Source organism: Dromiciops gliroides, chromosome 2 (assembly GCF_019393635.1).
Source record: "Dromiciops gliroides isolate mDroGli1 chromosome 2, mDroGli1.pri, whole genome shotgun sequence".
Taxonomy (NCBI): domain Eukaryota; kingdom Metazoa; phylum Chordata; class Mammalia; order Microbiotheria; family Microbiotheriidae; genus Dromiciops; species Dromiciops gliroides.
Window position 1 is genome coordinate 296,156,108 of NC_057862.1, and position 20,350 is coordinate 296,176,457.

The following is a 20,350-nucleotide window of genomic DNA, read 5'->3' on the forward strand; positions in this document are numbered from 1 at the left end:
GAAGGAAGAGAGAGAGAGAAACTGACCACTGAAGGTCAATTAAGTTCAGGCCCCAATTAGGGCTAGACGACAAGTTGAAGAAGCCTAGCACTTCATGATTAATGAAAAAGCATTTATCAAGAACTTACTGTGTGCTAAGCACTGGGTGATAAAAATAGAAAGGAAGACAATCCATGCTCTCAAGGAGCTCACAACCTAAAAGAGAGAAGCAATAACTATGGGAGGTTTGGGCTACAAGTCAGATGAAAAGGTCCTATGGTCCTCAGGGTGCCATGGCAAAGCAGAAGGCAATGCATCTTCTTTAATGTTATTTCCACTGATAAAACTATATGCATTTCTGATGTTGAACTACTTGACAACACTTTGGTATCAAGAACTTTCTTTTCCAGGTCTTCGGTAGCTGTGGCTACTGAGGATGCAGGGGCTGCAGAACCTGAAAAGACAGTTACTAGGTTACATCTCCACAAGGGTTGATTGGCTGGATGATGGTTGTGGGAGCTAAGCTAGAAGCAGGGCCAGTGCTCTGGAAGGTGATGCTCCTCCTGGGGTTCTTGGGCTCAGGATCCTGAGCTGTCTCCATCATGCTCCATGGGGAAATGGATGTTGAGCATATACAGTTATGATTATCTATTCTCCCACTCATAGTGTGTTAAGCACCTGTTTTGTCTTCTCTTGTGCTTATGTGACCCACTTCTCTGTGTAATTTGCTGCTGGCCACAATTCAAGTAAGGTAGCATCATCAATGGAATGAGAAGAATAAAGTTCTTTGTTTGCACTCCCACTTATTATGAGAAAACCTGATGCCAATACCCTGTTAGTTCAGTTCTGTTTTGGGGTAAAACGAGACACTCCCAAGTCAACGAACAGTTAACAAAAAGAGATTTACTTAGGGCAAGGATATGGAACAATGATAAAGTGACACCTTCTTAAGACATGGACATCTTCCTCTCCTTATGGAAACTCATCTATTTAGTTTTGACTCCTGCAAAACATCTTTCTTTAGAAGGATGATCTCTGGACATCCGCCAAATTCAAGGGACTCTATCTCCATGTGAGTAAGAATCTTTAGGGGCAGCTAGATGGCACAGTAGATAGAGCACCGGCCCTGGAGTCAGGAGTACCTGAGTTCAAATCCGGCCTCAGACACTTAACACTTACTAGCTGTGTGACCCTGGGCAAGTCACTTAACCCCAATTGCCTCACTAAAAAACAAAAAAGAAAACAAAGAAAAAAAAAAAAAGAATCTTTATGCCTTTAGATAACCAGGAAGCTGCATCGAGGGAGGTAGGAATTAATCATGCCTTGAGTACAGCTTCACTGTTCTTTAGGGAAAACTAATCCCTTGAGCAAGAGAAGGAAGGGCAGGGGGGTGGGACTCTGGTCCAGTCACATGCAACCCAAATAAAAACCAAAACGTAAATCTGGTAAACAACAACTCCAGCCACAATTGGTGAGGCAGGGCAACTGAGCTATGGTAACAGGAAGGAAACCGTCAGTGCAACTAATGCTAACAAGAGCTCTATTTGCTGATGAGGCATGTAAGACTTAAAGGCCTGGAAGCTGAAAAATCAGGTGAATTGGCAGGACAGAGAACAAACAAGTCTTTTGTGTTAGAGAAGTGCTGCTCTTGAGTCTAGTTACCTATGTGGTTTACCTTGTGGATCTGTGTTGGTGTTCTCCACAGGTTGTACACACAAATGAATGTAGTAGCATATATTGGAATGTGCTATAAGATACCTGGGATCTTAGGAACCAGATCCCAGGCCAGTGGATTGGCTAGTGATAAATTTGTGTCACAAAGTCATCAACAGGTGTGTGTGTGTGTGTGTGTGTGTGTGTGTGTATACATATATATATATATATATGTCCTTGACAAGCTCCTCTGAATCTTCTCCTATTCTCTCTCCAGAAAGTGGGAAGTCTATGTCAGAAATGTCTGAAAAATACCCCACAAGTCCACAAGCATTTCACAGTTTAGAAAACATTTTTGTATCCTTTGATGCCTAGCATAGGACCTTTGACATGACAGATGCTTAATAAATGGCATTTATATGAAATGCTAATGCAAGGGGGTAGAAAGAGTGTTCTCTAGTCCACGAGCTGTGATATCATGTCACTCTTTTCCTTCCCTACACTACCAAACATCCAGAAGCTCTTTTCTCCACATCTCCACTTCCTAACCACTGTTTCTTCAATCCCTTGAAATCTGATTTCCAGCCCTCCTCCGCTCTACTGAAAATGCTCCAAGCTCACTGTTGATCTCCTCATTCAAAGCCCCTTTTGCTCCGTTGCAACCTTATTTAACCTCTATATTACTTAACTTCCTTCAGTGGTCCCTGCTCCTCTCCCTGATGTCTTAAAGCGGGAATTTTCCAAAGTTCTCTTCTCAACTTCCTCCTTATGTAGAGTTTATTCGTGGACATTTTCACTGACTCCCTTGACTTCAACAGTCACCTCTGCACAGATAACTTCCAAATCTGTATCTCTAGCTCTGACCTCTCTCTTAAGCTACAGAGTCTTATCTCTAATTGCCTACAGGACACAAATCCTGTCTGACCCTCAAGCTCAAAACGCACAGAATCAAGTTCATTCCCCCCCCCCCCAAACTTGCTCGTTCTTCTGGATTTGCTATTTCTGTCCAAAACATCATCAATCATCCTGTCTGCCATGTCAAAAGCATAGAGTTTATCCTTGATTCCTCATTCTCATATCCCATATCTAATCAGTCGCCAAGCTCTATTGAATCTATTGACATAGTATTTTTCACCCGAATTAGTAGAGGCCCTCATTACTACTTGCCAGACCACCGCAATAGCTGTAAGACACTAAAACTGGAACCAGATACCAGTTCAGCTATGACCCAATTCAGATGACAAATATTAGACCAAATCTGATTCTGTGGTTCTCATAATTGCTTGCTCCTCTTTAATATGTACTGTCTGGTAACATTAGAACATAAACTTCTAACTGAAATAAAAACTTGGACAAACACACACACACACCTACATACATCAATGACAACACAAAAGGAAGTAGACTGCAGGTGAATATCACATCATTCCTGCCTCCTTCCTGGTACTTCATTCTCCCTTGCTAAGTAGCACATGCCCAGTCATAATCAATGACTTCCCTATGACGCTCTTACACTCTGCAAATCAAGGCTGGTTCCTTCGTCTGTCACCTTCCACCAGACACTAGCAATCTGCCTCTTTCTAGGAATCCTAAGTGCCCTACTGTGGAGCTGCAAGCAACTGATTCCCTCCTCAGATACTCCAGTGTGGTGACAGCTGTGGAAGACACTTTCCCATATGAACACCAACATCTGCACTTCTCTTCCCATCCCAGTTATATTTATCCTAATCCTCTGACAATCAAATGTCTTCCCAGTTCTAGTCTTTCTCACACTAAACCCCATATAATACATATATACATATGTGGGTGTGTGTGGATATGGGTGGGTATGTGTAAGTATGACATGTTCTACCTCAACTCAAAACTCTGCAGTGCTTCACAAAGACCTAAATAAAATTCTTACTCTTGACCCTTGCATTCAAGGCCTTGCACAATCTGGCATCACCCTACCTTCTTTTCCATTCTTCTCTCATACTATCTCATACATTCTCTAGTTCTGTTAATAGCCTATGTATCCTTCCCATCAGTAAAAAGGTATTGTCCTACAAATCTCATATAAGACTCTCCTCTACACCTCTTATTTGCATTTTGCTTTGCATGTTTCATCTAATATTATATATTATAATTATCTTGTTATAATGACATATGGTGATATAATGATTCTATTATAAATTCTACATGTATGTTTATATAAATATACTGAATATATTTGTAAGCAGATTATATGTGATATGATACACACACACACACACACACATATAGTAACGATTGGAATGACGCCACCTGCTGGAGACTTACTGTAGAAAAGCTCCGCCAGGAGGTGAACATCTCTGAGGACAAGACCATGAGTCTTTTCTTTGGTGTCAGGAAGTGACATTTGCTGGTGGGAGGAAGAAGGAGAAGCCTGGTGCTCTGACTCTCTCTTTTTCCTGTGGACTCTGGTGAAGAAGGCAGCTAGAAATGCGCTCTCCCTTTAATAGATGAATCTAGGCCTTTCCTTCTCTCTTTACCAAATTCTTATTCTCCTTAATAAATGCTTAAAAGTCTAACTCTTGCTAAAGCTTATAATTTATTGGCGACCACTCATTAGATATTTTAGACAGACTAGCTAGAATTTTAGCCTTAATAATATGTTACCTTATTATAATATCCCTGACTAGACTAAAAACTCTAATAGGCCTGGGACTATGTTTCATCTAAACTTGCACCTTCTCTGCAATTTATAATCTTAACATAATCATATTAAAAACAAAAATATCCAAGACCACAATATTATATCGATAGATGCATAAAAGGTCTCTGGCAAATTACCATACTGATTTATGGTGAAAAAAACAAAATAGAACCTATAAAGGGAAGTCCCACTGAAAATCACTACAAATTGCCAAAGAGCACCAGAGAATTAATATATGGAGGCACACTTAAGAATTAGGTAAATTCAATTTATATTAACAATTAAGTTAACAACTCTCTTTAAAGAAATAATGACTAAAATAATTGCAAAGATATGGATTGCTCAAGGTTGGGCTGTGACAGTATAATAAAAAGTGATACTATCAAAATTAATTTAGAGATTTAGCACTATGTCTATTAAACTACCAATGAATAAAAGTAATTATAGCAGGGGAACTGAAAGGAACCCCTATTGAATTGTTGGCTCCCCTGATCCACATGATGAGATTATATGGGGGAGACCTTTGTTAGACTGGAACACCTCCCATGGAACTGGACATGTAGCCTTCAAAAGTTCATATCCTTTCATCTGAACACATGAAGCAGGGAATCGGAAAAGCCACCATATCAATCTCCCTATCACTCCTGCTACATAAGAATGAAGAGGATTAATACTTCCAAATCCCAGATTATACCATAATACAGTAACCATTAAAACTTTTTGTCACTGGTTTAAAAAAATCAATGTAGATCAACCCAACAAATTTGATAAGAAAGAATCAGAAACAACTCAACAATAATTTAGCATTCAATAAATATGAGAACACCTTTGGGGTAGAAATCCCTATATTAACAAGAACTACTGGGAAAACTGGAAAATAGTTTGGCAAAAATTAAGTCTAAACTAATATCTTTGAATATAATATGTTCAAAATGAATATATCACCTGAATTTTATGGCCATACCGTAAACACATTATGAGAATCAGGTCACATATCTCTCAAAGGTATAGTTGGTGAGTAATTTCTTAATCAAAGGAGGAGGCAACCACAAAAGATAAAACATAATTTTGATCACATAGCATTTAAACTTTTCACTAGTAAAATCAATACTACTAAAAAAAAGAAGGGAAATCGTCATCTTTGTATCAAATATCTATCTCTGATAAGGATTTGGCATAAAATATAGGGAATGAACACAAATATAAAAGACCAAGAACCATTCTCCAAAATGCTCAAAAATTCTCAAAAGAAGGAACTACAAAAATTATTAGCAACCATAGACAATTCCAAATTTCTAATAATAAAAGAAATGCAAATTAAAACACTCTGAGGTTGTTTCAATGAACACCTCACATCCAATAAGTTGACAATGATGACAAAAGAGGGATAGTCAGTGTTGGAAGAGATGTGAAAAGGCACAGGTGAATGAGTACACTGCTGGCAAAACTATAAATGGGAACAACTGGTATAAGAAGTGATTTGGAGCTCTGTTGGGAAAATGACCCAAGTACCTGTAACCTTTGGAGCAGAGATCCTATTGCTGGGCATATGGCCTAAGGAGGTCAAAATTAGAAAAAAAAAGCCCTGTAAATGCCAAAATATTTATGGCAGCATTTTCTGTAGGGCAAAGAGCTGGAAACAAATTAGATGCCCACTGATAAAGAAATGACTAAACCAAGTATATTGTATGAACATAATAGAATATTATTGTTCCATTAGAAACTATGAATGTTTTCTTCATAGGAAGACAACATCATACAAAGCTAAGAAAGCAGAACCCAGATACATAATATTCTCAATGATTACAACAAGGTAAATGGAAAGAACGATTTTTTTTTAAACTACTGAAAGGTATATAATTATGACAGCCAAAGAAGAGATAGGGTATAAACTGATACATATAATCCCAGAGTACTCTTAATTCTATTGAGGTATTGGCTGGTTTTGTTCAGCTACTTTTTTCTCCTTTTTTATAGTTTGTTAGAAGGAATAGCTCTCTAGATCAGGGATGAAGAAAGGATATATTAGTCAGTCAGTCAGTAAGCATTTATTAAGTATCTCCTATGTGCCAAACACTGGAGTAAAAAAGGGCAAAAGACAGTCCTGGCTCTTAGAGCTCACAGTTGAATGGAAAATAAAAGTGATGTTAAAAACATGTTAATTTTTTTTAAATTGAGTGCAGGTGTCTTGAACGGTCTTGGTGGCAGAAGACTTGGGAGAAGAACTAGTTGTATGGAATCCACTGAAGGTAAAGAGATGCTACAAAAGTATGAAAATATACTTCAATTGCTGGAAAAGCAATAGATAGCGACTGGAGATGGCAGAGGAAGACATGAAATGCACAGAGCTCCTGACACAATTAACCCCCAAACAGCAATAAAACAAACCCTGGAGCAGCAAAACCCACAAGAAGACAGGCTGAGATTATTTTCCAGCCAAAGACAGATTAGAGGGGGCCGTGCTGGGCTGTAAGAAGTCCGACCCCACGATCACACTGACACAGTCCTCAGGCAGGCTGTGCCACAGAAACTTAGCCCCAAGCCTCTGAATCAGCTGTAGCACCAGCGTCTACTGGAATTAAGCTTATGCAGGGAACCAGGAAGAAATCATGAGCTATGGGAAGTCCAGATGGGGGAGGGGCTAGGAACCACAGCACACAAAGTTCTGCTGGCTGAATAATTAGCAAATTGGCTTGAGGCGATCTTCAGACAAGAGAACAGGCCAGGCAAGAGAAAAACCTGCCCTCCTTCAAACTGAAACACCTGGGACCCTCTGAAGCTTGGGACAGTGTAGCTTGGAAGTAGGTCCCCACTGTAAGAGGGAGTTAAAAGTCAAGTAAAAGATGGCAAGATGAGCAAGCAAAGAAAGTTGAGAACTATAGAAAGTTTCTTTAGCAAAAAGGAAGATCAAAGTGCACCCTCAGAAGAGGATAGCAACCTCAGAGCCCCTATATCCAAAGCTTCTAAGAAAAATATGAATTGGTCTCAGGATACGGAAGCTCTCAAAAGGGACTTTGAAGAGAAAGTAGGAGAGATAGAAGTGTGGTAAAAAAAATATGAAAGTTTTTTAACAGTCGGTTAGGATAACTGAAAGAAGCCAGTTTTTCTTTAAGGACCACCCTTTCGGGGAGGAGACCAATGGCATGAGCTACGCACGCCAGTGCACCTGCTGCGCATGTCAGACTGCCTGCTATGCACTTGACTTCCGGGGTGTGAGCTGAAAAGGCAAGGAGAGAATGGAAGTGTGGCTTTTTCCTGCTCTGCTGGTCTCCTGACTGCACTGCTCAGATGGTCTCTCTCTCTCTCCAAAGGTGGCCTTCGGTGTTGGTGAGTTTTCATAAGGAATATAGACTAAGCTTAGACTTAAGATGATTTGTATTGTGTTTCTACTTTTCTATCCTTCTAATCAACATCACCTTGTGACTACCATAACAATAAAAGGTCTATCTAGAAAACCAAAAGCTTCTTCCATTTACTAGTCTGGGAGATAAATTAAGGGAAAGGTTAAGTAGGGGAGATTTATGATCTAATATCCAATTTTAAATCTCACAGTTTGGCGACCCTGAAGGGACCTTAAGGACCCTCCCACCCTCCCTAGTTTGGCCACAAGCCAGCTAATTCGGTGGATTTTCCAAATACCCCCCCCCCATAGACTTTCCCTTTGTCTAATCTCCCTTAAAGACTTTAAGCCTCTAAAAGTCTTGTTTTAAAGGAAAAAGCCAGTCCAGTTTAAAATATGATCGAATATGTCATTTTCCCTTTGGTTTTTTCATTTTTTTGCATTGGAGCGTGTTGGGGTACCATACTGTCCAAACTTAGACATCTAGTTTACTCGGTATTCCTTCATTGTGTTATCGGTCTCCTCCTCATCTCACAGAAGGAAGATTTAGAGAGGTGGATGAAAGAATGGAAAGATAAATGAGAGCTATGCTGGAGAGTCATGAGAAAAAATTCAACAGCTGGAAAGGCCAAATGGAAAAGGAGATACAAAAACTCTCAGAAGAAAATAACTGCCTAAGAATTAGGAATGAATAAATGGAAGCTAGTGACTTTATGAGAAACCAAGATACAGTAAAGCAAATCCAAATGAATAAAAAAATAGAGGGCAATATGAAATATCTCCTTGGAGAAACAGCTGACCTGGAAAATAGATCCAAGAGAGATAATTTAAAAATCACTGGACTACCTGAAAACCATGACCAAAATAAGAGTCTACACATCATCTTCCAAGAAATTATCAGGTAAAATTGCCCTGATATTCTAGAAGCAGAAGGTAAAATAGAAATTGAAAGAATCCACTGATCACCTCCTGAAAGAGATCCCAAAAGGAAAACCTCCAGGAATATTACAGCCAAATTCCAGAGCTCCCACATCAAGGAGAAAATATTACAAGCAGCTAAAAAAAAAGGAATTAAAATACTGTGAAGCTACAGTCACGATAAAACAAGATCTAGCAGCATATACATTAAAGGACCAGAGGGTATGGAATATGATATTCCAGAGGGCAAAGGAACTGGGACTTGTAATTTGAGCATTGACAATGCTATGCTAAGCATTAGTAAAAATCCAACAGGTCAACAGCTAAAGAAGAGAGTCCAGAGACAACCAGAGTCTAGACCAGAGTCCAGTTTTTTCCTGATGACCACTTCAAGAAGACAAGATCTCAAGGACTTTAAATGAACAGTTTCATTTTGTTGTTTTTCTTTTTTCCCTTCTGTTATTATATATACCATCTGTAACATGTATTCTCTGCAGAGGCCCTCCCTCTGCAGGTCAGTGTCAAAGTTCTGGTTCATGAGGGACTGCCCCTCTGGACAAAATTTCCCCTTTCTCCCTTTTCTATATTGTTATTAACATATTGTTTGTTAGCATAGGGTATTATACTGTTATTTTTGGCTGTTTCATCGAGCAAACCTCACGTGTTTTTCAAAGAAACAAGGGGGGAATGTGGTAAAAATTATTGGGATTTAGCTGACTCATTTGGGAGAGGCCACACCTGGCCCACCCTGAAGTTACGCCTGCTACTGAGGTCAGAAGGAGAACTCTCCATAGGCAGTTTTTGAAGGACCTCCCCTTTTGGGGGAGGGAGATTGAACACTTGTTGAGGGGAGGCGAGGAGTCGCTTGGAGAACACTCTCACACTTGGCCTCTCTCTGTGTGTGTGTGTGTGTGTGTGTGTGTGTGTGTGTGTGTGTGTGTGTGTGTGTGTGTATGTGCGCGCACGCGCGCGCGTGCTCGGTTTCCTGTTGATGCGAGAAAGCTAGCAGACTTTTCCAGGTGTGGTGAGTGTACACAATAAACCCTGCATTCCTTTGAATTAGCTTAATTTGAAACAATCTGGGGATTGTATAGACTTAGGTTAGAGTTAAAAGGATTTATCTGTATTTCTTTTTCCCTATTTCCTTATCTTTGATTTTTATTAATTTCACCTTTGTTGTTTAATTAATTCCCAAGTAATAAAATCTGATCCTTTTGTGGAAAAGAAGCTGTAAGGCTCCTTTCTTATTGGCCTGGGAGAAATATCTAAAAGGGCAGTTTGGAGGGGAGAGAGCTTTTAACCTAGAGGTCCCTCATTATTTCTGGGACCCCAATATTTTGGCGTCACCCAACTAACGCTCCATATATTAAATTTCGGCCCCTACAGACTACAGCCAAGAATCACCTACCCAGCAAAACTGAGTATAATCTTTCAGAGGAAAAAATGGGACTTCAATGAAAAAGAGAACTTTCAGGCATTTGTGATGAAAAGACCTGAACTGAATAGAAAATCTGACTTTCAAATAAAAGACCTTAGAGAAGCATAAAAAGGTAAACAGGAAAAAGAAATCACGAGGGATATTAAAAGATTAAACTGTTTACATTCCTACATGGGAAGATAATACTTCTAACTCATAAGAACTTTCTCAGTAATATAGTAGTTGAGGACACAGGTCTGAACTGAATATGAAGGGATGATATCTGTAAAACATTTATTTTTGTTTATCCTTGGTTCTTTGTGGGACAAACAGTGTGGGGTGGCTTATGTCTGGGGCCAGATTTGGACTCAGGGCCTCCTGGGTCCAGGGCTGGTGCTTTGTCCACTGTGCCACCTAGCTAACCCATGATGACATCTTTAAAATAGGGTTGAGGGGTAGGAGGAATGTACTGGGGGAGGGGGAAGGGGAGAGGTGGACTGAGGAGATATATCTCACATCAAGGAAATTTTAAAAAGCTTATGGAGGGGAGGGGAAGAGGGGGAAGGAGTGGGGGAGTGAGTGAACCTTACTATCATCAGAATTGGCTCAAAGAGGGAATAACATACATACTCAAGTGGGTACAGTAATATATTTTTCCCTGAGGGAAAGTGGGAGGGGAAGGAGATGGGGGGGAAGGGATAGGGGAAGGAAGGGCATATTGGGGAGGGAGCAGTAAAAAGTGAAACACTTTCAAGGAAGGTGAAGATGTTCTGCACAACTGCACATGTATGACTTACATTGAATTGCTTGATTTCATAGGGAGGATTGAGCAGGGAGAAGGGAAGAAAATTTAGAACACAGAATTAGCTCAAAGACCTTATTCTCATTAGAGTGGGCTCAAAGAGGGAATAACATACACACAATTGGGAAGAGTAATCTATCTAACCCTACAGGAAAGTAGGAGGGGAAAAGGATAAGGAGAGAAAGGTGAAAGAAGGGAGGGCAGAGAAAGGGAGGGGGCAGTCAGAAGCAAAGCACTTTTGAGGAGGAATAGGGTAAAAGAAGATAGAAAATAGAGTAAATATCGTGGGAAGGGAATAGGATAGAGGTAAACAGTTATGATGATTGATTATAATGGCAAAATGTATGGTACCTACTTTGCTGGACTCTTGTGAAGAAAATTCTTTGTCAAGTTTAAGGTACTATATAAAAGTTATGATGAACAAGATGCTATCAGAAAAAACTGGAAAGACCTACATGAACTGAAGCAGAGTGAAATGTACTACATACAAAATAACAGCAATAGTGTAAGATGATCTGCTGTGAAGGATTATATTCAGCAACACAATGATCCACTATAACTCTGAAAGATTATGAAAATTACAATCCATCTACAGAGAAAGAACTGATAGTATCTGAAAACAGATTGAAGCATAATTTTTGACAGTTCCTTAATCTGAAGTTTTGTTTTTATCTGTTTTCTCTCACAACCTGGCTAATGTAGAGATGTTTTCCATGACTACTCATGTATAACTTATACTGAATTGCTTGAGTTCTTGGGGGTGGGGGTGGGAAGGGAGGGAGCAAGAGAAGTTGGAACACAAAGTTTTAAGAAATTGATGTCAAAATTTGTTTTTACATGTAATTTTGAAAATAAAATCTAAATAGATATAAAGTTTTTTTCATTAAGCATCATCAAATACAAAAATAAAGTAAGTTTAAATAATTAATTCTCACCGTTTAAAAACAGGAGAGCAAGAAGGGGAAGGAGAATGTATATGAGAAGAGAAAGAAGGAAGACAAAGACATAGAAAAGAGAAGAGAAATAGAAAAAGGAGTTGGAGGATGGAGGAAAGATGAGAAAAGGAAGGGAAGAGGGAGAAAATGGGAAGTTGAAAGAGTAGAAGAAAGAAAAGAAAGAGGAAGATAAGAAAGAAGGAACAAGAGTAGAGAACAGGAGGCAAAAGAGGAGGTAAAGGGGGAAAAGAAGAAGAGAGAAGGAGAAAGAATAGAGGTGAGGAAGGAAAAAGAAAAGAAGGAAGAGAAGAGCTGATTTTTATTCATAATTTACAAAGATATCTCCTCACATGAACTTGATCATGAAAGTATTTTTATCTACATGTAGCAGCTGGGTAAACTGAGGTTTGTAGAGGTGAAGAACTAGAATTCAAAAGAACCAAGTAGCACAGGTTTTCTGATTCTATTTCTACTATACTAGCACTTTCTTGCCAGGAACCCTCAAATACAGCTATCAAAGAAAGGCCTAACATTTCCAAATCTTATCAGCATCAAATGCAAAATAATAGTGATACCCCATGGAGAAACAGAGGGATGTGGCTGGTTTCTATCCCTTTATTCAGCAATAAAATCACTCCCTTGCCTTTGTAAGAGTAGGGACAAGTAACTGGATGGGGGCAATTTAAAGCAAATGAAAGGGGGAACCAGTTAGAAATAGAGAATCTATATCTGGCGACTTTAGCAAGCCAGTTAATCAAGAATTCAAAGAAGTTGACTGAGAAAACAGGAAACATTTAGAGGTCCTTGGAGCAGACCACTATTCCACTGAGATAGCCCTGAATGAAAGCACTGGTGATGCTGAACCGGGAAGATTACAGACTGAGGAGACAAGCACACTAAAAATAATTAATCTGTGAGAGACTTTTATTTAAGTGCTGATTCATGGTGGCTCTCTAAGTCAAACAACCACTCGGTGCTATAAATTAAGCAGATAAAATATGGCTTCACGAGGGGAACACAGCATGTTTTGGACTCTTATATTGACATTCATAATCCACAGATTTTTAACTGTATTGATTTCAAACCCCAGAATAAATGTCCTCACTGCCAAATCCTCACTAATGACAATATACACTATGTGGATAACCCCCTGGGTACTGCTGGGAAACAAAACCCATTACATTATTTTGTTTGTGCGTTTCTATTAGACTGGGAGCTCAGGAGGGATGGAATCGAACCTTGCTGGGGCAGAGAAGTTAGAGAGAGGAAGAAGTATAGCCTAAAGAGCAGAGAAAAGCAGACACAAAAAAGAAGACAGTCAAGTGTGAATGAGAGAGAGGGGAGAAGATACTAAAGTTGATGACACCGCACACTCCATTGGTCTGTAAGAGCTCACATTTCTCTGCCCCAATGAAGTAGGTAATGTAGGTAATATTCTTCTCTCTAAGTGACAGATGGGGAAGCTAAGGCTCAGAGGCTGTGACCTGCCTAGGGTCACAGAGCAAGTTAGGGGCAGATCTAGGCCTGGAATCTAGGTCTTTGGACTCCACACTGTGTTGCATGGGCCGCAAATGATCAGGTGAATTTAGCTTCCCAGAAACCATAACACCTGATGTCATGATGCAAACAGATGCATGAAAGAGCCGGGGACTGAAGTTCAAAGGCCTGGGCTCCCATCCCTGTTCTTATCACTTGTCAGACAAGTGACTTAACCTCCCTGAGCTTCAGTTTCTTCATCTGGAAAAGGGGGGGTCCCAACCCTTGTTTGATCTGCCTCACAGCCTGTTTGAAACTGTGCAGTCTGAGGACCTGTCGTTACAAATTGTTAAGGGGGCAGTCCCTACATCTCCCTGTGTGCTTCCATCTATCATTTCATGCACTTAAGCAAGCAGGGAGGGTGGGATGAGGAAAGGAAGTGTGGTCTTTCTCTTTGCTCCCTCTGGCCACCCTCTTCCCTACTTCTCCTTGCAGGACAGGGAAGAAAAATGAGAGAGGGGAAGCATGAGGGGGAAGCACTCAGACAGTAATTTGCCATCACAAAAAAAGGACAGACTGAGTACAGCCAAAGGAGACTCCCCTATGAGTCCAAATCACTGCTTTCTACTCCTTTCCTGATTCAATCAATTCAATAGACTTTTATTAAGCACCCATGGCCCTGCTCAACATGGCAAGATAAATGAAGATTAATAAAATACAATCTCTGCCCTCACTGTGCCAAGGGGGATGATTACCACCTGGCCTGGGATGCAGTCATTTCATAAATGTGGCCTGAGGAGAGCAGAAGCTTATCTGGCAGCCACATCACCCTGTTCCCACTTCTTAAGCTTGCAGTCCATTAAAGCCTCTTACACCTTTAACACATGAACTGCTTTCTAGATTTCTTGGCCTATACCTCTGTATTTCAGTATTTGTATCCAAGTGCAGGCCTGATGTGAGCTTTAAAGGAAGCACAGGGAATTAACAGCTTCCTCATCTGTAAATAAAGGTGTTGGATAAATAATCATGTAATTGTAAATTCTCTGATCTGATCCTATGAACAGGTGGAACAGTATGGGCAGGGCACTGCAGACATCATCATCATCACCACTGCTAGCATTTATATGGCATGTCAAAGTTTGCAAGACACTTTACAAATATCTTATTTAATCCTCACAACCACTCTGGGAAGTAGATGCTATTTTTTTTTAATCGTAAAAGTATTTTATTATTTTCTAGTTATATGTAGATGCTATTTTTATCCCCATTTTACTGATGAAGAAACTGAGGTAAAGAAAGGTTAAGTGACTTGCCCAAGGTCACAAAACTAGTAAACTTCTGAGGCCAAATTTGAATTCCAGTTTTCCTGACTCCAGGTCTGACATTTATCCACTGTATCACTTAGCAGCCTGCAGGCATTGGAATTAGGTAAATGTAAGGCACCTTCAGGTACTCAAATGGTTCTGTGATCTCTGTTCTCTACAAAGCACAGAGCACAACCCATCCATGTCCTTCCTTAAGTTTGGCAGAGAGGATCCACCCAATGTGCTGGAGGCCTGCTTCAATTTCTCAATTCCTCCTGAAATTGAGGGGATGCTGACGGAGCCCATGATCTGCCCTTGCATTATCCCTCACTCTCACCCACAAGATTTGCTTTTGTTTAAAGATCTTTATCTTAGATAAAGATACAGATAGCATGCTCATCAAATTTGTAGATGACATTGAACTGGGAGGGACAACTACATACTGAATGACAGAATCAGGACACAAAATGATCTTGGCAGGCCAAAGCCCTGGGCTGAACCTAAAACGAAATTCAATAGGGATAAATGTCTTATACTTGGCTACCAAAAATCAGCTCCACAAGTCCACAATGGGGAGACGTGGTTAGACAGCAGTTTGTCTGAAAAAAGATCTGGGTGTCTCAAAGACTGAATGCTCAATATAGGTCAGCAGGATGGCATGGCAACTAAGAAAGCTAATGCCACCTTGGCTGGCATTAAGAGAAGCTTTGAGGAATAAGAAGGTGATGGTCCCGTGGTCAGACTTCACCAGGAATACTCCTTTCAGTTCTAGGTGCCAGAACTGAAGGATGCTGATCAACTAGAATGGGTCCAGAGGAAGGCAACCCCAGTGGTAAAGGGCTTGAGTCCAGGTCATAGTAGAACCACTTATATGAACTTGGGAGGTTTGGCCTGGAGAAAAGTAAATCTCAGCTCTACTATATACTACCATAGCCCTCAGTTTCCTCTTCTGTAAAATGAGGCAGCTAGAATGGATAACCTCTGAGATCCCTTCCAGCTTTAAAGTCTATGATCCAATTCTGTGATTCTTGCATTCCTGATAGGCTATAAGAATCCAATCCATGCCCCCACCCCCATCCCTGCCCCATGAGCTGTCCTTTCTTCCATTTCTTTTGGCTCGAATCCCAGCACTGCTAAATTGGGCAGCTCCCTTCTCAGCCAATGGCCCCCAAGGATTCGTCCAGACACAAATCCATCTCCCCAGAATGAATGCCTTTTCAATTTGGAGCATTAAAGCTCAACTCTTTTGGAGAGGTTTCCTCATGGGCCAGAATGATTCTTTATTGCCTTTCAAAAATGTAAAGTTACAGAAATGCTAAACGGATTCTCCACCAACGATGCTGTAATAAAGTTAAATCCATTTTCGTACAAATGAAGTGTCAAAGGTTTATTAAAAATCCATCCCTTTATCAGGCCCTATAGTAACATAAAATGAAGAGGCTTGGCAGAGACTAAGCTAATATTCATCCTCTGGGGTTAGTTGGGAAGCCTGTCATGGGGCTGATTTTATGGCAGTCCTGAAACTAGAATGACATTTCTCTCAAAGACATTTTTTATAAGTCAGAACACTGAGTGTATTACAGAGAATTGCAGTGCAGAAAGCCCAGATCATGCCCCCAGGTCTGGGGCAGCCAGGGCTGGAATGAAATTCATTGGTTTAATCATGACATACAAACTGTACCTGTTTCCACATCTGTTACATGAAGCTCAGAATCAAAGCCACCACTGAGGATCTGTCTTCCGCAGGTGGACCACTGCACAGCACGAACAGCACTGCTGTGAGAAGAATAGGTGTTCAAACAGCGACCTGTGTCTAAGGCATCCCATACCTTTAGGGCAAAAGACAGACAAGCAGTTCTAAGTGATAAAATCTCACATTGCTCAATGTGTAGTCACCTCCCCACCTCCCCCCCAAAAAAAGCACCAAAAGCCTTGTGGGCCAGACAACAGAAGTTTTATTAGTTGTGTTTTAAGGCTGAAGAAATTCGAGTTTCGAGATCAATGACTCACATGAGATTCCATAAATAGTTAAGTGTAAGAGGTGGGATTCAAACCCAGGTCTCTCCTAACTCCCAGTACAGCACTTCTGCCACTAAGCCCAGCTGACTCCTCTGAAACCATTGGCCTTTCTTTTCACAGACTTCACAGAGCATATTGCTTATACTTCTATTGTGATACATTGCTATATGTTACAGTCATCCATGAGATCCAGTGATAAATCATAGATTTTGAACTAGAAGGAACCTTAAGGATCACTTGATTCAATCCTCCAGCTTCATAGATTAAGAACTGAGCCCCAGAGAGGATGTGATCTGCCTACAGACAAGTAGTGACAGAGCTAGAATTTGATCCCATGTCCCGTGATTCCAAATCCAGTACTCTTTCTGTTCTACCACAAATGTGGGGGAAAGGGGAAAGACAAGGGCCATTATCTTCTGACAAAGCCCATTCTACTTTTGAACAACTTTAGATATTAGAACATCTTTTTCCTAGGTGGCATGGTGGATGGAGTGCAAAGTCTGGAGTCTGGAAGACTTGAGTTCAAATTTGGCATCAGACACTAACTGTGTGACCCTAGGCAAGTCACAACTTCTGTCTGCCTTAGTTTCCTCACTTGTAAAATGGGGATGATAACAGCATTTAAATTCCAGGGCTTTTGTGAAAATCAAATGATATCTGTAAAGTACTTAGCACACTATCTGGTCCATAGGATAGGCACTTGTTCCCTTCCCTTCCCTTTCCTTCCCTTCCCCCACATGAAGGAGAGAAATCTACTGCTCTGAAACTTTTACCCCATTGTTCCTAGTTCTTCTGAGAAGTAAAACAAGGCTAATCCTTCTTTCCAATGTCAATCCTTTATATTAGGAAGACATTATCATATTTTCCTCCATCTCTCGCCTCCCCCATCCCGCCCCCAATTTTCCCTTCCTCAGGTTAAACACTGCCAGTTCCTTCAGCTTACCCTTCACATGGTTTTCAGTCCCTCCATCACACTGTGTCCTTCCTAAAATGTGATTCATACCTAATATTTTAAGTTTTGTGTGACCAGGCCAGAGGATACTAGGATTATCATCTCCCTCAGTACACCAGGGAGGTTGGCAAAGCTCCTGGGCCTTCTTCACATGCACCCCTTTCTAGCTACCCCCTTCTCCCCTTCTCCCCTGTAAGTGCCAAGGTGGTTTTTTAAACTCAAGTGCAGGACATCTGTTGCCATTAAGTTTCATCTCCTCAAATTCAGTATAGCATTCCAGACCATCAAGATCTTTCTGGCTCCCGATTTGGTTATTCCAGCTTAATATTATCCACAAATTTGATAAGCATGCTATCTATGGTATCATTAAAGTAATTAATAAAAATGCTGGATGCTATTAACAGTACTGAATACTATTTAAAGGTATTTATTGTGCACTAGAGCAGATGCCATCAGAGACCAGGTTAACATACACATTCTCTGCCATCCAAGATTTTTAGCTGTACCATCTAAAATAGAACAAATGTACAACAGATCTATATATAGCTAACAGTCAAAACACAGACACATTGGATAGACACAAACACACATGCACACACACATGCACAAAGAATGGGGTCATTTTTCTAAAAAAAATAAGTCAGTTTCTAGTATCTCACACCACTGCAGTCAGTGATGGGGAAAAGGAGCCCAAATGTACAGATCTTGGTTTAAAATGTGTTTCAAAGCCACTATATGTACAAATGGCCTACACATTCAGAGACTGAGCAAGAAGTAAAAACAGAGCAAATAGTGATTTGTGAATGAATTTTCATCAGCTTCAGAAGAAAAGTATCAGTTGCAATGATGTCATTCACAGTCATTCACAGAATCATAGATTTAGAGTTGAAATGACCTACAAAGGTCATCTAGTCTGAATCCATCATTTTACAGATGAAAACAACTAAAATATATATAGATATGTGTGTATGTATATATATATATATGTATATATATATATATACACACATATATGGGGGATATATCATGAGTAAAAGTTCCTAGAGACAAAATTTCTAGATATTAATGATCAATTTCTTAATGAGGCTAGTCAATAATCCATAAATTGATGGTCAGCAGTTTCTCTCAGTAACCAAAGAGCCCAAGGGAGATTCTAAAACACCTTCAATCAGGTGTGTACCTTCTGACAGGAAACTTTTCTGACAAGTAAAACTCAGCCCTGATTTGGTGGACATTTAATGAGGAATTGGGCTAGAAATTACCAGTCCCTCCCAATTACCACATTGTTGGGCATGGACTGATCATGAGTTTTGAGCTCCTTCTAGCAATCTGGCCAGCCCGACCAAGTTCCTTCTGGTTTGATTTCTCCTTCATGAGCTAGGCTGCCCTAAACTCTAATAAAGGGGAACAAGGGCAGGCAGGGGTCCTTCCCCACCTCCAACCCCTGCCAAGAGAATTTACCCAAACTGGATTCTGTTTATACCCTACACAGAAATCAGGTTTTCCACTTGGGTGGGGTCCTGCCCAGATGCCTTAAGCAGAGTTGGAATGCTTTTGACATTCTTTAGAAGGGGAGGGACTAAAAAAAGGGGGGGGTAGGGGACTGCTCTCTAAGCTAGCCTTTTTACAGAAGGGGGATTATTACAAATTATTATTCATAATCAGCGGGCACAGCATTAAAAATATCTATACATACACACAGATGTATATACATATATACATCTGTGTGTGTGAGAGAAATGAATTCAGATCTGGAGTTCCTTCCATTAAACTACTGGGTCCTGGGGGAATAGAACTAGGAAACAAGAGGAATTGTAAGGAAAGGGATATCCACTAAATATAATAAACATTTCAAACTGTCCAAAAATGGAATGCCATGTTTTGTTATCCATCACTGGAGGATAACCAGTAGCTGTTTAAGAACCATGTATTAGTGTTCCTTTTAGGAGATAATGTTGATATGAGACAGTAAAAAGACCTGGGTTCAAATCCTAGCTGTATTATTAGTATTTAGAAGACCTAAGTTTTCATCAGAAATCTTTCATTTAGAAGTTGTATGACTTTTAGCAAGTCATAACCTCTCTGTACCTTAGTTTTCTCATACATAAAATGGATATTCAAGGGTCCATGTGTCATAGTGGTTACAGGAGACCATTGTTGAAGCCAGAAAGATCTGGGTTCAAGTTCCACCTTGGAAACTGTGGCCCTAGACAAGTGGCTTAACTTCTCAGTGCCCCAGGTACCACTCTAAGACTGTAAGTTGCAGAACTGCACTAGAAGACATAGTTCCCTCACTGAAGATTGCCTAGATCAGTAAAGTCAATGAACCCTCACCAAAAAAAAAAAAAAAAACAACCCAGATACTCAGCAATTTAAGTTGAAAAATATTTATCAGTGATGTACCACAGATAAGGTATTGTGCCCTTAGGCACTGGGGGAATACAAAGAAAACAAAATGAAAAAGATCCTTCAAGGAGCTACAAGTGTGAGGGGGATACTAAACTCACACATATAAGGTAGGCAGGAAGGAAATAAGCATTTATTAAGTACCTAATATGTGCCAAGTGCTGGCTAAGAACTTTATAAATCTTATATCCAACAAACCTGAAGGAAATGATTATTATTATCCCCATTTTACAGTTGAAGAAACTGAGGTAGACAAAAGCTAAATGACTCAACCAAGGTCACATAGTAAGTGTTTTGAACTCAAATCTTCCTGTCTCCAGGTCAAATACTCTATCCACTCTACCACCTAGCTGCCTTACAGTTAGAATTTATACAGAACTTTTAAGGCTTACGGAAAATTTTACAATAATTATCTCATTTTATTCTCACAGCCACCCTGGGAGGTAGATATAAATCAAAGTATACCCAAAGCAAT

General features: G+C 40.1%; 1 protein-coding gene across 1 annotated transcript in view; it reads right to left on the reverse strand.

The window, feature by feature from the left end:
- WDR25 (WD repeat domain 25) overlaps positions 1-20,350 on the reverse strand; it is a 252,348-nt gene that overhangs the window by 63,842 nt on the left and 168,156 nt on the right. Inside the window, exon 3 of the mRNA XM_043983615.1 lies at positions 16,180-16,327. Coding sequence (XP_043839550.1) covers positions 16,180-16,327 — 148 coding nt within the window. The remainder of the gene's footprint in view (positions 1-16,179; positions 16,328-20,350) is intronic.